Source organism: Saccopteryx leptura, chromosome 3, assembly GCF_036850995.1.
Source record: "Saccopteryx leptura isolate mSacLep1 chromosome 3, mSacLep1_pri_phased_curated, whole genome shotgun sequence".
NCBI lineage: Eukaryota > Metazoa > Chordata > Mammalia > Chiroptera > Emballonuridae > Saccopteryx > Saccopteryx leptura.
Genome location: NC_089505.1, coordinates 149,559,431 through 149,577,110, shown reverse-complemented (window position 1 = coordinate 149,577,110; position 17,680 = coordinate 149,559,431). Strand labels below are relative to the sequence as shown.

Below are 17,680 nucleotides of genomic sequence, written 5' to 3'. Positions count from 1 at the left end.
AATTTTGATTAAAATTACATTGAATTTGTGTGTTACTTTGAGTACTATGAACAATATTAATTCTTCTAATCTATGCACAAGGAATATTTTTTATTTATCTGTGTCTTTTTCAATTTCATTAATGGCTTACAGTTTTCAGTGAACAGGTTTTTCACTTCCTTGTTTAAATTTATTCTAGGTATTTATTGTCAATGAAATTGTTTTCTTAATTTCTCTTTCTAATAGTGGTTAATGTATAGAAATATAACTGATTTTTATAAATTAATTTTGTTTTGTGAAACTTTACTGAATTTATGGTCTAATAGCTTTTTGGTGGAGACAGTAAGCTTTTTTGTATATATTATGCTATATTATCTACAAATAGAGACAAGTTTACTGCTTCCTTTCTGATTAGAATGTCTTTTTTTTTTTTTTTTTTTTTTTTTTTTTTACTTGCCTAATTGTTCTGGCTCGGTCTTCCAGTACTATGTTGAATACAAGTGGAGAGAGTGGGTATGTTTGTCTTGTTCCTGATCTTAGAGGAAAAGCTTCCACCTTTTCACTATTGAGTATGGTGTTAGCTGTGAGCTTGTCCTATATGGTGTTGATTGTATTGAAGCCTACTATACCCAGTTAGTTTGCTAATATTCTGCATTTATATTCATCAGGCATACTGGCCTGAAATTTTCTTTTCTTGTTATGTTCTTATCTGGCTTTGGTATCAGTATAATACAGGCCTCACAAAATAAGTTTGCAAATGTTTCCTATACTTCTATTTTTGGGGAAGATTTTGAGGAGGGTTGGTATTTTTCTTTAAAAGTTTGGTAAAATTCATGAGTGAAGCCATCTACTTTTTTGTTGGGAGGTTTTTGATCACTGATTCAAATGAAATTTTGTATTTCATTATGATTCAGACTTGGTATGTTGCATGTTTCTAGGAATTTATCTATCTATGTCTCCTAAGTTATCTAATTTGTTGGTGTATAATTATCCATTGTAATCTCATGATTTTTGTATTTTTGGGCTATCAATTATAATAATTTCTATTTCATTTTTGTATTTGTCTTCTCTCTTCTTTGTTTTAATTGGTCTAGCTAACTGTCTATTTTCTCTTTTCAAAAAAAAACAGCTATCCCTTTACTGATATTTCTCTTGTCTTTTTATTTTTTATTTCACTTATTTACACTCTGATATTTACTATTTCTTTTCTTCTACTAACTTTGTGCTCAATTTATTCTTTTTCTAGTTTCCAGAAATGTAAAGTTAGATTGTTTGAGATCTTTCTTTTTCTTCACTTAGGTATTTATTGCTATGAACTTCTCTCTTAAAAATTCTTTACTGCATTCTGTATTTTTGATATGTTGTGTTTTCATTTTCATTGTCTCAAAATACTCTTTGATTTCTATTTTGTTTTTTCTTTGACCAATTGTCATGTTGTTTAATCTCCACATATTGATGAATTTTCTAATTGTCTTCTTGTTTCATACCACTGTGGTCAGAAAAGATGCTTTATATGATTTCAATCTTCTTACTTTTATTAAGACTTGTTTTGTAGCCTAACATGATCTATCTGGGAGAATGTTGCATGTGTGCTTGAGAAGAATGTATATTCAGCTGTGGTAAGATAGAATGTAATGTAAGTGTTTGCTAAGTTCTCCTGGTCTAACATGTAATTTAAGTCTAATGCTTTGTTTTTTTATTTTCTTTCTGGATGATCTGTTGAAAGAGTATTGAAATCCCCTACCATAATATTGCTGTTTATTTCTCCTTTCATAACAATTTATATTTGCTTTTTATATTTTAATGCTCCAATATTGGCTATATTAAAATTTACAATTTTATATGCTCTTGATGAATAGACCCGCTTATCATTGTATAATGACCTTTGTGTCTTCTTGTTTTTGTCTGAAAGTTTATTTTATCTGATATATTGTATAAATATACCCGTTTTATTTTGGTTTCTTTACATGAAAAATATTTCTTCAGTTCTTTACTTTCAGTCTGTGCGTATCTTTAAAGGTGAAGTGATACTCCTGTAGGTAGCAGATAGTTATGTCTTCTTTTTTAATTCATTCAGCCACTCTACGTTTTTTAGTTGAAGAATTTAGTCCACTTATATTTAAGTATAATTCTTGATAGCTATGAACTTACTGTTGCCATTTTGTTAATTGTTTTTGGCTGTTTTATAAACCTGTATTTCTCTCTTCTTATCTTCCTTTGCATTTTATGATTTTCTGTATTGGTATGCTTTGATTCCTTTCTCTTTATCTTTTTGTATCTACTATAGGTTTTGGGTTTATAGTTATCATGAAGTTTACATAAAACGTGTTATAGTTATAACAATCTATTTTAAGCTAATAACAACTTAACTTCAAACACTTCAAACTCATGCAAAAGCTCAACAGCTTTACACTCTCACACACACACATATTATACACTACATTGTTTTTGATGTCCAAATTGGCATATTTTTACATTGTGTATCAACGAGCTCTTGCAATTATAGTTATTTTTAATACTTTGTCCTTCAACCTTCATACTAGAGTTGTAAGTAACTTACCCACCACCATTAAATTTTTAGCGTGTTCTGAATTTAACTATATTTTCCTTTACCAGTGAGTTTTATATTTTTATATATTTTCAAGTTACTATTTAGCATTGCTTTGTTTCTTCTTAAAGAATTCCCTTTAACAAATCTTGTAAGTTGATCTAGTGGTGATAAACTCTTTCAGCTTTTGTTTGTCTGAAATACTCTATGTCTCAATTCTGAAGGACAACAACGACATGCAGTTTCTTGGTTGGCAGTTATTTCTGCAGTACTTTGAGTATATAATTCCATTTCATTTTGACCTGCAAAGTTTCTGCTGAATAATCTGCTGACATTCTTATGGAGATTCCTTTATAAGTGACAAGTTTTTTTTTCTGTTGTCTTTAACTTTGTTTTGAATTTTGAAGATTTAATTCTGTGTGTCTCAATGTGAGTGTCTTTAAATTCATTTTTTCTGGTACCCTTTAGGCTTTCTGGATTTGGATATTTGTTTGCATCCCCATGTTGGGCAAGTTTTCAGCCATTCTTTTTTTGAATAAGCTTTCTGCCTCTCTCTCTTCCCCTTCTAGAACCTCTAGTACATATATATTGGTCTTCTTGATGGTATCACATTGGGTCTTTAAGCTAACTTAACTCCTTACTCTTCTTTTTGTTCCTCTGATTGGATGAATTCCACTGTCTTATCTTTAAGTTTGTTGATCCTTTCTTTAGCTTGATCTAGTCTGATATGAATCCCTCTGTTGAATTTTTTAGTTCAATTATTATATTATGCAGCTCTATGAATTCTATTTGACTTTTGTGTGTGTGTGTTTTATTTCTCTGTTGACATTCTCATTTTGTTTATGCATTGTTCCCCTGACCTCAGTGAGTACTTTTATGACCATTATCTCTGTTTCATTAAGATCAGTTTCTGGAGATGTATCTTGTTACTGTTTCTTTGAAACTTATTTCCTTATTTATTTTTTCTTGGATTTCTGTGTTAGTTAATATGCATTAGATTAAAAAAGCCACCTCTCCAGGTGCTGAGACCAGCTCAACAGTGGGTGTGCACAAAAGGAAGGTGCTGCAGGACTTAAGAAAAAACACACACAAGACACAATATACAGAAAAGATGGGTACAGGGGACTCTCAGCCTCTAGGACTGAGAGCCCAGTTCTCTGCAACCTCATTGTATTTATTGGTCTCTGCTCATCAAGCAGATTAGCAGAGTCTGGGTCAAATTAGTCTACAATGGATTCAGGTGCAGAGAAGGATAACCTACCGATGCCCCCCAGGCATGTAGGAAAATGGCTATAGGGGTCAGCTACTTCCTATAAATAATCCTAGTAGTGCTTGCTGGAGTAGCGTTCTGCCCCTGCAGGACTTGGAGTTCCAAAGTCCACACCAAAGACTTGTCTCAAGACTGCAGTTTAATCTCTCAGCCATTTTCTTACATCCCGGTATGTCAGACTGGTCTCATAGGACATGAATGTCATCAATCAGCCAGCTGCATGCTTCTTGTTCCCTCAAAACTTTGTAATTGTTTTAGCCACCATAGTTATTCTTGGTGGCTCCTGATAATTGAAGGTTGCTAAGACCTGCCAGTGCCTCAAAGGGGAGGGTCATGGGCAAAACCTAGATGCAGGATGAGTATAAGCCAGATGCTCAGCCAGCAGCTAGGCAAGTATGTAGTTTAGCCCTTTTCAGGGAGAAAGTGGGAGGTGGGTCATTTTACCTGTTCCCTCTGCACAGAGACAGGATGTATAGCTGTGGTGGCGGGATTGGGGAGGATGCTCCTGCACCTTTTAAAAACTGCTTCTTTGTTTGCTATAGTCCTGAGGAGTCCTGAATGCAAGACCTGTTGGCTAACAGGGCCAGAAGAAGTGGGGACCATCCCTCGGGAAGCAGTCTCAAATGCTATGGCACCAGGCATGTGTACAAGCTCTTTCCAAAGAGATATGGTGACCTATTGTTATAAATGCAGTCAGCTAGAGCCATAGGGTGGTCTAAGTGTCCACCAGCTTCCCCAGGATCCATAGAGGATCATAATTAACTCCTGGATGCATGCAAATTAGAAACCAGGTCCTCAGGCAACAGGTTATAAAATATATAGTGAGACTCCTTCCTCAGAATGACTGGAAAATGGGTGTTTTACCTGATTCCTATGTGCCAAGTCCTGGGGAAATAGCCACAGTTAGTGCTAGCACACATGCCTGCTAAAAACTGCTTCTTTGCTTTTTATAGTCCTGTGGCGCTTGTGAATGCAAGCCATGTTGGTTTTCAGAGCTAAGTGTTTTTGAAGACCCCTCCCTTGGGCGGTAGCCTTAAATGTTGGAATATAGATGTGCTGTCCAAATCCTTCACTCCTTAGGGAGAAACTGAGAATTAGATATATCAACCCGATTGTATGGTGTTATGTGGGGGGTGGGATTTATGGGATGGTATGCTTCAGCCTTTTCTGTCTGTTTCAGTGTGGGAATTCTCTTGGTTGCTTGATGTATATGAGTTACTGAGCTAGTTTTAGATTTCTCTCAGAGGAATTACTCCATGTATAGCTGTACATTCAGTACCTCTGCGGAAGGAAGGAAGTTCAGGGGCCTCTTGTGTCATCATATTGGTCTCCCACAAGGATTTGCATATATGTTTCTCCAAATAAGATATATAAAGAGTTAATAAGAACATAAAAAGATGCTCGATATTAGTCATTCTGAAAATGCAAATCAAAACCATAATGAGGTACTACTTCATGTCTATTAGAATGGCTACTGTTTAAAAAAAGGAATATAGCAAGTGTTTGTAGGGTGAGGATAAATTGGAACCCTTGCATATTGCTGGTGAAAATGTAAAATGGCCTAACCACCATGGAAAACAGTATGGCAGTTTCTCAGTTAAAAATAAGATTGGCATGTGCTGAGCAGTTCCACTTCTAGATGTATACTCAAAAGAATGGAAAGCAGAGAATCAAACAGACACTTGAACACCGATGTTCATATTAGCATTATTCATAATAGCCAATGGTAGGAACAAACTAATTTCATTAACAGATAAAGGATAAACAAAATGTGATATAAACACACAATGGAATGTTACTCAGTTCCAACAAGGAATAAAATGATTAACCTTAAAACTTTGTTAAGTGAAATAAGCAAGACACAAAAGAACAAATACTGTATAATTCCACTTATCTAAGGTATCTAGGTGAGGCAAATTCATACAGACAGAAAGTGTAATAGAGGTGACCCGGGGCTGGAAGAAGGAGAGATTGAGACCTTATTTTTAGTGGGTACAGAGTTTCTATTTGAGATGATGAAAAGTTCTGGAAATGGATAGTGATGGTTTCAGAACACTGTGAATATACTTAATGCTATTGAATTATACACTTAAAAATGGTTAAAATGGTAAATTTTGTGTATATTTTACTGCAATTTAAAAAATTTTAAAGCCATTAGAATTGTTTACATTTATTTTTTGATTCATGGAGTTTAGTTGCAAATCATTAATAGATTTAAATATCTCCTCATAGATAGCCAGAACAACATTTCTAAATTTTTACAACGCTGCCTGAAATGCTGTTTCTGGTGTTTGGAAACATTTGTAAGGTATTTGAACAGAAATGCCTATGTTATGGTAAGTAGATTATTTCTTATTTACTAAAATTCTTTACAAACCCAAACCCCATGTCTACATTTCCATATCTAAAGCACTTTTACATCGTGCAGGTGAATTTACCAGAATGTGGATACAGGGTTTTATGAATCTGCTGCATAATTCAGGATTGTGCTTTCTTAATTGAGATAGCATATTAACTGTACTTCATTATTACCTTCACTATCTCTTTGGAGGAAGAAAATATTATTTACTTTAGAAATTTTGCAATGTGCTAGATTGAAAATTATTTTGTGTATCGTTGACATAATGTAGTTTATGTTTCACTCTGAGAAGAAAATACCTTTCTAATTCTGAGATTTATATATTTTAAAGGTAGGGTCTCTTCCTTTTTGTGAATCTTACGTTGAAATGTGTTGGCATTGACAATGCCTTAGTAAATTTATTTTTTTTCCTATGGAAATATGGAGGCTTCTAAAGAAATTTTTAAATATTAGTAGATCCAAAAATATAATTCTTCTAAAATGTAGCTACAATCTAATGACACTTGCTTATTATCACAGTGACACGAGGTCAGCAGCAATGATTCAAATAGTCATGGAGAAATTTACTTCCAATGAGAATATTGTCTTGGGGCTTTTAATCAGTAAATCAAGTGTACTAAAAGGCAATGGGTTTCCTGAGAGTAATTTTTAATATAAACTGTACAACATTTAACCCATTCAGCAACAAACCTTAGCTAAACTCTTCAAAGACAAAAACCATGTTCTAAGATGTGAGGGGGAAAAGAAAAAAGAAAAAATAATCTGTTTGAAGTTGTCTAACTCCCAGAGAGCTGAAGGGTAGATAGCATCTGAAGAAGCAGACATTATTGTCAATGACTCTGAGAGCTTGCCGAGTTGAGAGCACACGGTTCCCAGGTCTCCCACAAACCCAAATGTCAGAAGAGGAATGAGAGTAGCTCTATGGGGGACAAAGAACTGAGTCATTTTCCTGCCATTGGATTATCTGTTGGTCTTGTTAGGGTATGTTACTGAATCCAGAATAATAATTTTCTTCCTCAGATTGCAATATACGGCAAAAACTTCTGCAGGTCAGCAAAAGATGCTTTCAATCTGCTGATAAGAAATGTTTTAAAGTAAGTAATCAGGTTGAACATTGCCATAGAGTCCAGGAACCCTGAATATCACATACGTCACAAGTTGTTATGAAAATATCGGCAGTCATTTTAGACATGAATATTGTCTTTTAAGTTGATAGATTTCAATCTTCTCTGTCACATCATTAATTTCTTTTTATATCTTAGAATTGTTGCTTCCATCATCCACCAATATCTTTACACCCACTGGCATTTATTTATTTTTATTATTTCCTCTGCTCAAGAAATTATGACTTAAAAATAAGTCAGAAATTCATCCCAGAACTTCATTCCTTACATTTAACAAATGCCAAATAAAGTTGCAGCAAAGACACATCAAAATGAACTAACAAATTATTTGTTCTTATAAATTTCAAGTAACACATGTAATTTAAACACAAGATTATGCTTTGTTTTTTTCTGCTCAGAGTTGCAGTTATGGATAAAGTGACAGACTTTGTACTAGTCCTGGGGAAAATTCTAGTAGCTGGGTGTATAGGTAAGTAATAATGATAATAATAATAAAAGTTTACAAGGTACTTAAGAAAAACTCTGTTACTACAAAAAACTATATTCCTTTGCAAATGCCTAATGTATATGTTCTGCCTTTTCACTGCAGGTGTCCTGGCCTTTTTGCTCTTTACACAGAGAATCTCAACCTTTATAGAAGGACCAACATCTTTAAATTACTACTGGGTACCTTTGCTGGTAAGAGCTGGTATCTTAGTTTAGATTACTATAACAAAATACCATACACTGGAACAACAAAAATTTATTTTTCACATACTGAAAGTTGAGAAGTGCAAAATAATAATTTCCACAAATTTGGTTCCTGGTGATGCCTCTCTTCCTGGTTTGCAAAGGAACACCTTGCTGTATTCTAACATGGTAGAGAGAGATATTATCTCTCCTACCTCCTCCTATAAGGGCACTAATCCTATTCATGAGGGTCTATCCTCACAATCTAATTATTTCTCAAATGCTCCACCTCTAATTACCATCACATTGAGGGATAGGTTTCAACATTTGAATTTTGAAGCAACACAACTCATCCCATAGTAGCTACATAGTATTGACTCTGATTTATCAAAGATAACAAAATAAAAAACAAAAAGGAATAAGAGAGACAATGGTAACATTATTGATCTTACTTTGTGCCAAGGCTCATTCTGTTTTAAGATTGGGTTCCTTGAAAACAACCTCTGAGATAGAGGACTGCATGAAAACGGTATATTAGGAATTGTTCTAAGACAAACTTTTAGGAACGTGAGGAGGGTAGGTGTGTGCAAAGAAAGAAGCTGGCCCAAGTTGCAGTTATAGCTGAGGCCTCAGACATAAATATAGGAAACTCTGACAAAGGGCCTGAGTCTTTGCATGCTGCATGAGGTAGCCTTTGGCCAAGCATTGCCCCAAGGATGGCGGAGGCAGAAATTTGTACTGAGGGAAGCAGCCTATGTCCCCCCATACTGGGTGATAAATGTGGTAGCAGGAGAGGACCTGGGCGCAATACATTGAAATCTATTACAATATATTAATTCACTCAATCCATGTGTCATAAATACTGTTATTATTATTCACATATTCCCTTCTCTTACCAACCAAGAGTTTTACAGAGGAGGCAAAGACAGGTTAAGTAACTTGTTGAATGAATGCCTGAGCTGTGATTCAGACCTAAGCAGTATGACCTTAGCTCCTATGCTTTACTGCCTCCATGTACAGAATCCTAAACATGGGATATATTTAGTAGGCACTGGGAATAGTGGTAAGAAAAATGGTAGATAACCTAGTACATTTTGTTTAAATCCCACTACAAAGCACTCAAAAACATTATTATTGAGTATATTTTCCTCTCTATAGTAAAGTCTTTTTCAACACCAAGTATTTCAAAGCTTTCTTATCATGACTTTCATTTAAAGTTGCATTATGGTTTTTTTCTAGACCAGTTAATGACATCGTCATTTTTTTCTTTACTCATTTACAGACGGTCATTATTGGATCTTACCTAATTGCACACGGGTTCTTCAGCGTCTATGCAATGTGTATTGATACAATTTTCATCTGCTACTGTAAGTTTTCAGAATATGTGTTTTCCCGTTCAGTGGATAACCAAAAGATAAAGTTAAGACCCATGTCCATAGCTGGCTTGTAAATTTGTTATGCCCTGGCTGCAACTGCAAAACAGAGTTTCTTTGGAAAGAGATTAGTAGATGTTCTTCAAACCTTAAAGGCTGAGAAGATGGAGTTTGCAAAGCACAGGAGAGTCAGCTACTGAAATGTACCTCAGGTTTCATGGTATGATGTTAGCATGAAATTATTTTTCTATTTCTTAATGTTTTTAAGTTTATAATTACTGGCTTCTGTGGTGCTTTATTAACAGAACTGGGGACATGACTGGGCTTTGGAAACTCTGAGGAGGACCTTTATAGATTCTGATAAAGCTACGCAGGCAATGGTCTCAAAGACACACAGGGACCAATTCATATTGGGTAACAATGACAAGTGGTTAGGATTCATAGAGGAGCATGTCTAGGAAAGGTCTAGCTCAATTCTGGTCTTAGAGCTAAACTTTAGAGCAGGGGTCCCCAAACTACAGCCCGCGGGCCGCATGCGGCCCCCTGAGGCCATTTATCCGGCCCCCACCGCACTTCCGGAAGGGGCACATCTTTCATTGGTGTTCAGTGAGAGGAGCATAGTTCCCATTGAAATACTGGTCAGTTTGTTGATTTAAATTTACTTGTTCTTTATTTTAAATATTGTATTTGTTCCCATTTTGTTTTTTGGGTTTTTTTTTACTTTAAAATAAGATATGTGCAGTGTGCTTAGAGATTTGTTCATAGTTGTTTTTTTATAGTTCGGCCCTCCAACGGTCTGAGGGACAGTGAACTGGCCCCCTGTGTAAAAAGTTTTGGGACCCCTGCTTTAGAGCTTTCATCGCTGACTTATTTATGGTGCCTCTGTGACATGTGTAGCTTGCATGCACAGAATGTACATGTTTTCTATTAATATCTCTCCAGAGCCTTGGAGAACCTAGTGCCCCTCAGGAGCTTGATCTGGATTTCACCTTCAACCTAGAGAAAGTAAGGTCAGCAGGTGAAAGAACAGAACTTTCTAGCCCCATAGCTATAACCTCTGAGAGATTATTTCTCTGTCACATTGCTCTTAAGAGCAATAAACCATTCTATTACAGAGCATTACAGAGTGCCCACTCCATTTGTATAAAACTAAGCTTGTTTTTTAGTCTGACCCATGGTATCCAGTTCACACTGGGTTCAGGAGAGACGATAATAACTACAGGGAGAAATATTCATGACAAAACTCCTAGAAAATGGTTTGACCTTGTTTTCTTTTTTCTTTCTGGACATTTAAAAATCAATTTTCAATAACCAGACAAAAAAAGTCAGGAGAACTCTGTATGCTAGTTAGCTCTTCCTCTGGGTATAAATGAAACTGGAATGTTTAATCTTTTCCTAGTGCCTCAGTGGTTTCTTAGGAAGAGCCACCTACAAAATATCACATAAATAAATCTCACACCTGAGCTGGGGTCGGAAGCATGGCACTAAGGTAGCGCCTAAGACAGAGTAGAGAACTCTTAGCTGTTCCCAGATCTCTTATCTCAAGCACTAATCATGGGAACAATTCTGGGAGATCCCACTGGGATAGTCCCCATTCTTGTAATTAAATATGTTTTTCAAAATGTATATCAGGAACTGTCTAGAGCCTACTAGTGTCTGGTCTTTGAAAACTTAGACAAATTTTGTGCATTTTAAATTTTACAGTGGATTTTAAATTTGATTAGTAAGAGCCCTGGCCGGTTGGCTCAGTGGTAGAGCGTTGGCCTGGTATGTAGGAGTCCCAGGTTCGATTCCCGACCAGAGCACACAGGAGAGGCACCCATCTGCTTCTCCACCCCTCCCCCTCTCCTTCCTCTCTGTCTCTCTCTTCCCCTCCTGCAGCCAAGGCTTCATTGGAGCAAAGTAGGCCCGGGCGCTGGGGGTGGCTCTATGGCCTCTGCCTCAGGTGCTAGAATGGCTCTAGTTGCAACAAAGCAATGCCCCAGATGGGCAGAGCATTGCCCCCTGGTGGGCATGCCGGGTGGATCCCGGTTGGGCACATGCAGGAGTCTGTCTGACTGCCTCCCCATTTCCAACTTCAGGAAAAAAAAATTTTTTTGATTAGTAAGAAATATTTTCAACCCTTTTATATTAATAATTGCCAACTTCTTGAAAACCAGGTATAATTTCAGCTTTATTTAATACATGGTGTAGTAAACATGAATAGTTTTCTTTTGGGGACTTGTCTTTGATAATAAAAAAACAAAGGAAATCACCTTGTATTTCTCTTCTCTTCCCAGCTGTTACTATGGGCAACATCTTACTTTGGGAAATACTCTTCTTAGATGATATTCTAAACCAAATTATGACTGTGTGGAACTGTGCCTTTTATTTTTTGTGTATCTTTTTATACTTAATATCTTGATTGCCAGGAAACTTGTTTTTAAAATGCTAACCATTTGCAAGCATTTTATTTACAGAAACATAGTATCTTTTTAATATTATAGGGTACTGAGAATTTTGGTACTAGGATAGGAAAAAATAATAGTTGTAGATAATTATTACTGTAGTCCATATCAGGCTTCGTACCAATAACTCAAAGGTGATAATTATGTTGACATATGATAAGTGATAATATGATTAAGGAAGAAAGAACAAAAATTTTTGTTTGTTTGTTTTGTGACAGAAAGAGGGACAGATAGAGACAGACAGACAGGAAGGGAGAGAGATGAGAAGCATCAATTCTTCATTGCAGCATCTTAATTGTTCATTGATTGCTTTCTCGTATGTGCCTTGACCAGGTCACTACAGCAGAGCAAGCCAGCAACTTTGGGTTCAAGCTGGTGAGCTGTGCTCAAACCAAATGAGCGCTCAAGCTGGCGACCTCGGGGTTTCGAACCTGGGTCCTCTGCATCCCAGTCCAACACTCTATCCACTGCACCACTGCCTGGTCAGGCAGAACAAAAATATTTGGTGTCTATCATCTTTCCTCAGCTTTTCATGTTGTGTGTGAGAAAAGTCACTGTGAGATATAATGTAAAAATATACTAAACAAATAATTCAACCATTCCCAAAAGAGTGTAATGGAAAATAATTTAAATGTATTCTACAAAATATGATTATATGGTTTTATATAGTATTTCTGATCCTTTATGTTATAATAAAGATTATATACAACAGATCTTTTTAAATGCACTTAGTCAAAATCTAGAATCAAATTGCATTTATATGTTTATTGGTAGATATTATCGGCTGTGAATTGTATGTTTCTGCAGGAAATTTAATCTTAGCATCATTCCAGTACTTCCCCCCAACTACCCAACAGTGAATACACCATCATTTTATTATAAGCCTAAACAAAGCAGGAAGGTAAATTCATGTATTATAGAAGTTAGAAAACACTCATTTTAGCTTTTGAATGTACTTTGAGGCAGACTGCAAGGATTTAGAACAGGACACCTTATGGTTAAGTAGGACCAGAACTGAACGAGTTATCAAGAGGCTGAGTCCTCGCCTCATCTGGATTGCCCAAGAGCAGGGGTCCCCAAACTTTTTACACAGGGGGCCAGTTCACTGTCCCTCAGACCGTTGGAGGGCTGGACTATAAAGAAAACTATGAACAAATCCCTATGCACACTGCACATATCTTATTTTAAAGTAAAAAAACAAAACGGGAACAAATACAATATTTAAAATAAAGAACATGTAAATTTAAATAAACAAACTGACCAGTATTTCAATGGGAACTATGCTCCTCTCACTGACCACCAATGAAAGAGGTGCCCCTTCCGGAAGTGCAGCGGGGCCAGATAAATGGCCTCAGGGGGCCGCATGCGGCCCGCGGGCCGTAGTTTGGGGACCCCTGCCCAAGAGCTTTTGATTTCAGAAGAATCATTTTACAAACATGGGTCTTAGTTTCTTCATGTGTAACATTAGGGTATGGACTACCACTACAAGTGACTTTGAACTTTGAAATTCAATTGTACTGTTCTACATTTATCATGGAAATAATACACTTTTTGTCTAGCTTTATCTCAGAAGATGTGGCAGTTTACCTCTCTGAAATAGTCACAGAATTTAAAGATAACATTTTTGGAAGGACATGAAAGACTTTGTTTACCTTTAAACTATCAGAATAAACCTCTTTGGGAGTGGGTGGGATTTAGGAAGTTTCAATGCTCTCTGGCCGAGGCTGAAGCTTCTTAGGTTGTCCAGCATCAGCAATTTAACTGCACTAATTAGTCTTATATTTGATTTTCTAACGCTATTCTCTGATTTTTCCCTGTTCAACTCTCCAATTTATAAAAATTGCATATAATTGTTCTGCCGCTGCTTGCTGCTTTTGCCTGCTTTGGCTGCTGCATATACAGGTGAAGATCTGGAAAGAAATGATGGATCTCCAGAAAAACCCTACTTCATAGCCCCTGCCCTGCACGGAATTCTGAACAAGAAGCAAATAGTTCCCCAGAAGCAGAGAGAGTAGAAAAGCTCCAAACAGTGCCACTCATTTTTAAGTAGAAGTTTTGTAAATTAGGTTATTTGTAATTTGAAAATGATGCTTTTGAGTAATGTGAAATGTCTGTGTATATTCCTAGAAAGCCAGAACCTGGTACCATCTGAGGTGTCAGGCATTTGATAACAGTAGCCTCTGTGAACTAGGACGCTTTATAAATTGACTGTGGTCCCAGCTGAGAAGCACGTTGTATATGTCAAACATTTTTTTAAAGTCTAGAGCAAAAAGTGTTTTAAAAACTTTTATAATTCAGCGTGCTGTTTCTCATTGCAGCACTTTGGTAGCCTTTCTTTTTATATGTGTATATTTGTAAAGGATATTCAGGCAATTTTTGAAAGTGCTATAAATGTATAATGGATTAGCCATAAAAAGGTCGATTTATAGTTAACCAGCATATGGTACTAAATCTGTAAATATGGTGCTATAGTCATATTTATTCTGTTCAAGCTAGTGGACAACTCTCGAAACTGTGATTAAACTCGTATTAATGGTTCCCTAGGAAGTATATTTCAGTAAGTGTTTCAAGTTTATAACAGACATGTAGATGTTAATGTTATAGAGGTTTCACAGAGAGCATTACTAGGTAAAAATTACTGTGGGAACTTCACAGCCCACTTTGTCTTAGTGATATTATATTTATAGTGAAGTTGACTCCGAGTTCTGGAATGCCATTTTCAATAATATGAACCTCTGGCCACTGTTAAAATATTTTAACAAAACTGAAATGGCCATTTAACTCATGCCTTTTGTCTCAAACTAAATAATGACAAACTTCTATTTTCTTATACTCACCACATAGAAAACTGGTATGGATTTGTTTCAGAAGAGAGTAGTTATACCTTTTCATAAGCATACCTGTTTTCCTATGTTAAAGAGATTGGCTTTGTCCTATAAAAGGTCTGATTTTAGCCCAACTTTCAGTGAGGGAAGAAAAGATTTTACCCTAAGAAAGTATACTATTAGTCCTCCATACATAACTCATCTGACAGCTTTATAAGGGGGCATACTGTGGGATCAAACACCAACCCCTTGAAGCTTTAGGAGGAAGGTTGTTGCCCTATTCTACCCCGGCTGGCCAGAGCAACAAGCCGGTTTCTGGCCGCCATGTGTAAGTATTTTGCATGGCAGAGCAAAACATGAATCAGACATTTACATACTTTGCTTAACCACCCCTGTGTACAAGTGCTAACTGTAAAAATGTACCCCAAAAGGAGCACTGAATCAAGCAGTATCCTTTTGGCTTTTACATTATGCTTGTATATAAGAATTATTTATGTATTGGCAGAAAGAATGCATTGATCTAACATTTTGATCTGAATATGATCCATGTATCCAAGAAGAGAGACAGAATTTCACCATGTGTTTCACATTAATATGAACATTAATTTATTTAATGATCCTAAAGTGTGGAAACCTAGATATAAACTGCCTCCATAATAGCAAGAAGTAATAGCCAGAAGCCAATGACTAGAGAAGATATTAAAAATATTACGCCTTATAATGGCCACCATCTTGTTCTTGGCTTCCTTTTTTGATATTATTATAGTCAAAAGTGTCAGTTGGCCTCACAGCTTAAGGGAACATCATCACTCTCCTTCTTCTTGAACTATAATTCAGAGAAGAGTGACAACTTGTCTTTCTAGATGATTACTATTATTATTATTTTGTTATTCAACAATACAGGGGTTACATCTAGAAAAGTAGCTACCTTTGTCTTAAGTGTTAAAAATTGTAAGAAAAAAAGTCCACTTTAGGAGTAGTTGAAAAGTTCATAATGATAAAACAAAACAATTTTCCGTTTTTTGTATGCATCAGAATCACTCTGAGAACTTAGTTATAAATATAGATGCTTGTACCTCACCCTAAGAGATTCTGATACACTGTGTTTGGGTGTGGGGAATCTCGTAAATTATTATAAAGTTTTCTAGTTGATTCTGATACACATAAGAGTTGTAAACTCACGTGAATTAAATACGTCAACATGTGAGAGAAACTAGTTGCCTATTTTCTCCTTATATTCATGGCTGTTCTAGAAGTTAGAAAATTGAGAAAGACAAAGAAGATTAATTTGAAGACTTCTAACAGTTGTAGCTTCTTCTATATTTTAAATTCATGGTGCTAGATGGGGCCCATATATTATATGCTTAACAGTCTATCGATTAATTAGGCCAGGAAATAATCTACAGTAAAAGTTTTTACTGACCTATATTGGAGGTACATTCTAAACTTGGCTCTATTTTAAGGATACAGCCTTTGGTTGAAAAATCATAAGAAAAGAAATGCCATTTGGCTCAATATTCTAAGTAATTTTTTAAAACTTAAAGGAAAATTTTAGATTCTTCCCTTTAAGTTTTAACTATATTATGAGCTTATTTCTAGTCAGAAAAATGTTCTCTGTTAATGACTTTGTGTGCTTGCTCTGGCAGCACATACACTGGAATTGGAGACACAGGGAAGGTTAGAACGGCCCCCTCTTAGGCGTGACATGCAAATTCACGAAGTGTTCCATATTAAACAGACAAACAAAAACACTTCTTTGTGTAATTGATATATATTAAAGTAAAAAAGTAAGCATTGTTTTTGAGGAAAGAATTTAGAAACCATATTTTCTTTACAAAGAAAAACTAATAACTGTGCAAAAGCAAAATTCCTCAAAATTTGCAGTTAAAATTTGTAAATCTTATTTTTAAAAACTGTACTATCTGAATTGTTTATGGCCAAACAAAGAAATGTTAAACAAGTGTGGTCATTTAGAAAGCAAGTTGAGAAAAGAGTACTTTTTAAAAATTTGAAGGTAAATTTAGATATACCTGATGAATCTTTTAGAGTTTTTGTTATTAAGTTTGCTGTCCAAAAGAAGGGAAACATTACTTCCTCAATCATACAGTTGAGAGGCATATACTATCGGCAGAACCTGACCTGGTACACAGAAAGAGATAATATCTTACCGTCATAATAACAAGGGCTGATTGTTTTCTCAGTTATGTTTACAATAATGTTGATGCCAAACTATACTGTTGAAAAAAATAATAAATGAACTGCTGTATAGCAAGAATGCAGCAGATGGCGATGTTACTTCTCTTACTCTGTGCCGTTCTTCCTCCTAGTGGAAGATTTAGAAAGAAACGATGGTTCTACTGAAAGACCCTATTACATGAATCAATCTCTGCGGAAGACTTTGAAGGAGCAAAGTGTACAAACTAAGAAGCAGTAGAGGTGCAAACTCTGAGCATCTTGCAGCGGTCTTACCTTTTCCTCTTCTGCTGTGTCTGCGCCACACTCATTGCATAAGTGCTGTGTGTTTGGAACACTGTATTCATGACCTTGTTGGTTTTTATTTGCATGCTTTATACCAAAGCTTATACTGTAATATGTGAAGCCATCAGAAGTCACAAGGGAATTGTTAATAACATGGAACATTTTTATACTGAGATCTTTTGTTTTGTAATTCAGTTATAAATAGAGTGGCTTGGATGTTTCGAAAATACTAGTGAATATGTTAATATTCTTTTAAATATTAGATTGAAAAATGATGCATTATTTAAATTGATAGCTCCTAATATATTTTTGAAATTACAACTGAAATACTCCTGCAGGGAAAATTGGTAAACAAAGTAAAATAGAAAATTTTTAAATTGTCCCCATTCCTGTTTGACAGTAAATCCGTAAAAGACCGCCGGGCTCCAGATTTTGCTCTAAGTATAGAATGTTTCCTATTAAACAAATTGCCAATCATCCAACCTTTACTACTTCATCCTCTCTGACAAAGTGCCTTACTGGCTGTTTAATATTACCCAGCTTTTGTGGGCAAGTTTACAAACATTGTTTAAAAAAAAAACCTGCAATGTTTAGTGATTAAAACAAGT

General features: G+C 35.7%; 1 protein-coding gene across 3 annotated transcripts in view; it reads left to right on the top strand.

The window, feature by feature from the left end:
• Positions 1-17,303, top strand: part of SLC44A5 (solute carrier family 44 member 5) — a 433,851-nt gene extending 416,548 nt beyond the window's left edge. For 2 of the 3 annotated variants that reach the window (XM_066372205.1, XM_066372207.1), the window contains 6 exons: positions 6,030-6,133; positions 7,177-7,250; positions 7,679-7,749; positions 7,870-7,958; positions 9,232-9,316; positions 13,672-13,824. In XM_066372205.1, the coding sequence (XP_066228302.1) occupies positions 6,030-6,133; positions 7,177-7,250; positions 7,679-7,749; positions 7,870-7,958; positions 9,232-9,316; positions 13,672-13,784 (536 nt within the window). In that variant the 3' untranslated portion in view covers positions 13,785-13,824. Of the gene's footprint in view, positions 1-6,029; positions 6,134-7,176; positions 7,251-7,678; positions 7,750-7,869; positions 7,959-9,231; positions 9,317-13,671; positions 13,825-16,921 lie in introns of those variants that run through there. The other variant, XM_066372206.1, reaches the window with a different exon arrangement.
• Positions 17,304-17,680: the final 377 nt, after the last annotated feature.